Below are 4,269 nucleotides of genomic sequence, written 5' to 3' on the forward strand. Positions count from 1 at the left end.
GAGAAGAACTTGTTATCAATGGGAAAAGTTTTAGGGACTCCAATTGTGGTTGATCAAAGAACCCTAAATCTGGAGTATGGAAACTTTGCTTCAGTTTTGGTAGATGTGGATTTTGCAAAACATATTCCAAGTAGAATTAAGATAACAGCTGGGGGGAGGACGTTTTGGCAATACTTGGATATCCCAAAATCTCCTAAATTTTGTATGAAGTGCTGCATAATTGGTCATAGTGATGATGAATGTAGAAGACAACCAAAGAATGATGAGAAATCATCTAAGGCTGATGAGAAAGGGGAGTGGCAGAATGTGCGTAATAGGAGAAACCGTAAGGTAGGTGCTGGAGAGGATGCAACCACGGCTGGTGAGGGTACAAACGCTGTTGTTGTAGGTGTTGGCGTTGCTGTAGGTGGTGTGAACGTTGGTGCTGTTGTGGTTAATGAGGTTGTTAATGGTGCTGGTGATAATGTGGATGATGCTCTTGCTGTAGGGCATGGTGTAGCTGTGGTGAATGGGGTGGTTGAAGTTGGTTTGGAGCAAACGGTTCAACTAGAGAATGAAGTAGCGTCTACTGAAGCCAATCTTCATGCAGCGTCTGAAGCTTTTGAGAAGGCTAAGAAGGCGTTAGCTTTGAAAAAGGGTTTGGCTAGTGGGTCAATGGTTGAAATTGCAACCTCATCTAAGTCATCTAAGAATGGTGAATTGGCAAGAACTAATCACTCTAGTGATAGGAATGAGGCTAGTTCTTCTTTTACGCCGGTTGAGGCTGGTAATAAGTCTTTGCATGACAGGGTGGTTGATAATATTGAGGATATCTCAAGCTACAAAGTTGTTGCTGAAGCTTCTATTGTGGTTTCTCCTAATAAGTTCAATGTCTTGAATGATGAGTTGGATGTTGATAATGATGATGTTGAACACTATTCGAGAGGGGGTTCGGATGCTTCTGAAAACTCTTCTGGAGGTAGTTCGGATGAAGAGTTGACGCCTGAGAAAGCTTCATCAGGTTTTAAGGGTGTTAAGTGGGCGGAAATACCAGTGGATATGCCAAAGAAAAGTAGGAAACCAAGCAGGGTTTTGCTTACAAGTTCTAGTTCTTCTCAGCAACGTTTTAGTGATTCCAAATCAGATTCGGATTCTGAAGTGAATGCTTTGGGAAACCGAGTTAGAAAGGGTGTCTCACCTGTTTTACAAAGTAGGATTCCTAGCAAGATTCCACAATCTATTCATAAAAATAAGAAGAGTGTTTCTTGATGAGAGTTCTCTATTGGAATATTAATGGGGTGGCGAAGGTGGAAGCAGGTAGTAAGTTACGTAAGTTGGTGCAAGAGTTCAAGCCGGTTGTACTTTGTATTGCTGAGCCTAAGATTCGTTACACTGACAATGTTATGATAAGGTTAAAATTGGCTGGTTATAATAAAAAGGTAATTCATAATTCTACTTCTAGTTCTTTGGGTAATTTGTGGATTCTTTGGGATGATTGTATTGAGGAGCCGGTGGTTATTAATATGTCTAGGCAGGCCATTTCGGTTAAAACTGAGGGGGTTTTTATCTCTTTTGTTCATGCTAGTTATATTCAAGTTTTTCGAAGGAGGCTTTGGAGTCAACTTGCTGCTGTTGACGCAACTACTCCTTGGTTGGTTATGGGGGATTTCAATTGTGTTCTTCGTCAAGATGAAAACAAAGAGGGTAGGGTAACTCGTATCTCTTGTATTAATGAGTTTTCTGATTGGATGGAGGATAATAACTTGTTTGAAGCTGATTCGTTGGGATCTAAGTTTACTTGGACCAATGGTCAGGCTGGTGTTGGTAGAATTATTAATAAGTTAGATCGTGCTATTATTAATGAACCTTGGTTGTCTAAGTTTTCGAATTGGCGGTGTAAAGCTCTTCCTAGGGAAGTTTCTGACCATTCGACTCTTATTGGTTTTCCTTTTTGTGATTCTCGGCCTAGACGTGCTCCTTTTCGTATTCAGAAGATGTGGTTTTCCCATTCGGATTTTTTGAAGATGGTGGAGATATCTTGGATGGCGCCGGTGTATGGTAATCATGGTTTTATCTTTCCTTTCAAATTGAAGCGGTTGAAGGAGGCTATCAAGTTATGGAATCAATCTGTTTTTGGAAATGTCAATGCTAGATTAAAACAAGCAACTCGTAAGTTTGAGGTAGCTAGTAGAAATTTCTAAACTTAATAATATGAAGGATGCTCTTGTTGAGGTTCAAGATATTCAAAGGCAGCAGAATATAATGTTAAAGCAAAAATCTAGAAATAAGTGGTTGTTGGAGGGTTCTAGTAACACTTCTTTCTTTCACAACTCTATTAAAATTCGTAGAAGTGCTAATACAATCTCGGAGTTGGTTGCTGAAGATGGGAGTACTATTAACGATCCGGTTCATCTTAGTTCTCATGTGGTTTCTTATTATCAGGCTAAATTCAATGGTGAGGATATAGGTTGAACACTTTTTCACTTTTTTTCTCTCTCCTATGCTCTGAGGCGATTTTTTCCTTAGGGTTTTACAAACTTTCAACTTTTTTCATTCTTCCTCTCAATCATCTTTAGGTGATTTGAGATGGGGGATCCGCCTCAATCATCTACTAATAGGACTCGCTCTTATGCTGATCAGTTGAAAGGAAAACAACAACTTCCAACAACTTCTATTGATCTCAAAACCTTGCCAACACCAACGTCAAAAGAAGGAAAGCCTGCTGTTGTTTTGCCTGAGGAGTTTTATTTAGAAGGTTGTGATATTTGGAAATTCAGTCTCATAGGTCGTTTAGATCTTAAAGGGATCACCTTTCAAGAGGTGAAAAACGATTTGTTAAATCAATGGAAGTTAAGCCAAGATGCTGTTCAATTAATTCCTATGAGTAGAGGTTTCTTTACCATCAAGTTACGCACGCAATCAGCCAAAGATACGATTTTGAATGCTGAAGCTTGGTTTTTTAGAAACCAAAAGTTAAACCTAATTGAGTGGTTTCCTGGTTTTGATGCTGAGAAGCAACGCACATCTCATGCTTCGGTGTGGGTTACTTTTCCAGGGTTACCATTGGAGTTTTGGACAGAAAAAACGTTATTGTCTCTTGCAAAATCGTTAGGAACTCCTATTGTGGTTGATAGAAGAACTCTTGAACATGAATATGGACACTTTGCTTCAGTTTTGGTGGATATTGATTTTTCTGAAGCGGCTACTGATGCTATACATATCACGGTGGGGGGTTTGGATTTTTGGCAAGCTGTTGCGATCCAAAAAATTCCAAAATATTGTTCCAAGTGCAAGTTAATTGGTCATAATGATAAGGAGTGTAGAAAACATTCCAAGGAAACTTCTGAGCGTCACCCTTTGGTTACCAATCAATCTCACGAAACTGGTGAAGCGCAACCTGTGAGGAATAACAAGGTTGGTGGTGAATGGCAAGTTGCTAGGCGTAAGAAAAAAGGAAAAAAGAAGGATACAAACAGCTTGGAGGTTATTCATGATGATGAAGAGACTTTTGTTGGGGACGTGGTTGATGAGGAGTTTGCTGCTAAGCTGGTGAAAGCTAAGCAGTTGGAGGCTGTTATGTCACAAGCCAAAGCTGATTTTGAATCTGTCTATGTTGAATTGGCGAGAACTAAACAAGCATAGGCTTCAAAATCAGCCATATTATTGAATGGAAAAGTGGGTGAAACTAATCCTTCAAATATGACAAGTTTGGTTGGAACTAGGATTCCTAAACCTGTTAGGATTGTGACTTCAACTCCAACTCCTCTTTGTGATCAGCTCACGGCTGGGGAGTTTATATTGAATAACAATAAATATAGTGCTCTTAATTCTATGCAAGATGTGGAGGAAAGCACAGCTGATGCAAAGTTTAGGGCTGAACAAGAAGTAAAGAGAATACGCATGCTATCCATGCATAAGATTGTGAATACTACAGCTGGTAGGAATACTTCTTTGGAACCAATTTCTGAATCCGCTTCTCTTCAGGACTCTAATGTCCGTGTTGGTGTTGAACAAGGAGGTTCACCAGGAGTGAACTCTGGAGTTGCTTCTATAGTTGGTAAGGTCTCTAAATCTGGTTTTTAATGCGTGTTCTCTATTGGAACATTAATGGCATTGCACGGGATGCAGCCAAAAATAAGTTAAGAGAGTTAATTCTTGATTTTAAGCCAGATATTTTCTGTCTAGCTGAACCTAAGGTGCATTGTACCTTGCGTTTCTTACACAAATTATATGTGGCTGGTTATAAGAAGGAAGTTATTCATAATGCTGTTGATTCGTCTAAAGGTAACA

At 39.5% G+C, this 4,269-nt stretch overlaps 1 protein-coding gene across 1 annotated transcript; it reads left to right on the forward strand.

Moving 5' to 3' along the window:
• Positions 1 to 2,565: 2,565 nt before the first annotated feature.
• Positions 2,566 to 3,621, forward strand: LOC113331063. The gene has a single exon (XM_026577849.1). It carries the CDS (start codon positions 2,566 to 2,568, stop codon positions 3,619 to 3,621), a length of 1,056 nt encoding a protein of 351 aa, XP_026433634.1.
• The last annotated feature ends 648 nt before the right edge of the window (positions 3,622 to 4,269 follow it).

Source organism: Papaver somniferum, unplaced genomic scaffold (assembly GCF_003573695.1).
Source record: "Papaver somniferum cultivar HN1 unplaced genomic scaffold, ASM357369v1 unplaced-scaffold_123, whole genome shotgun sequence".
NCBI lineage: Eukaryota > Viridiplantae > Streptophyta > Magnoliopsida > Ranunculales > Papaveraceae > Papaver > Papaver somniferum.

Bases quoted from the DNA above. Each gene is read 5' to 3' on its own strand.
- LOC113331063 (XM_026577849.1), top strand. From the start codon at position 2,566: ATGGGGGATCCGCCTCAATCATCTACTAATAGGACTCGCTCTTATGCT.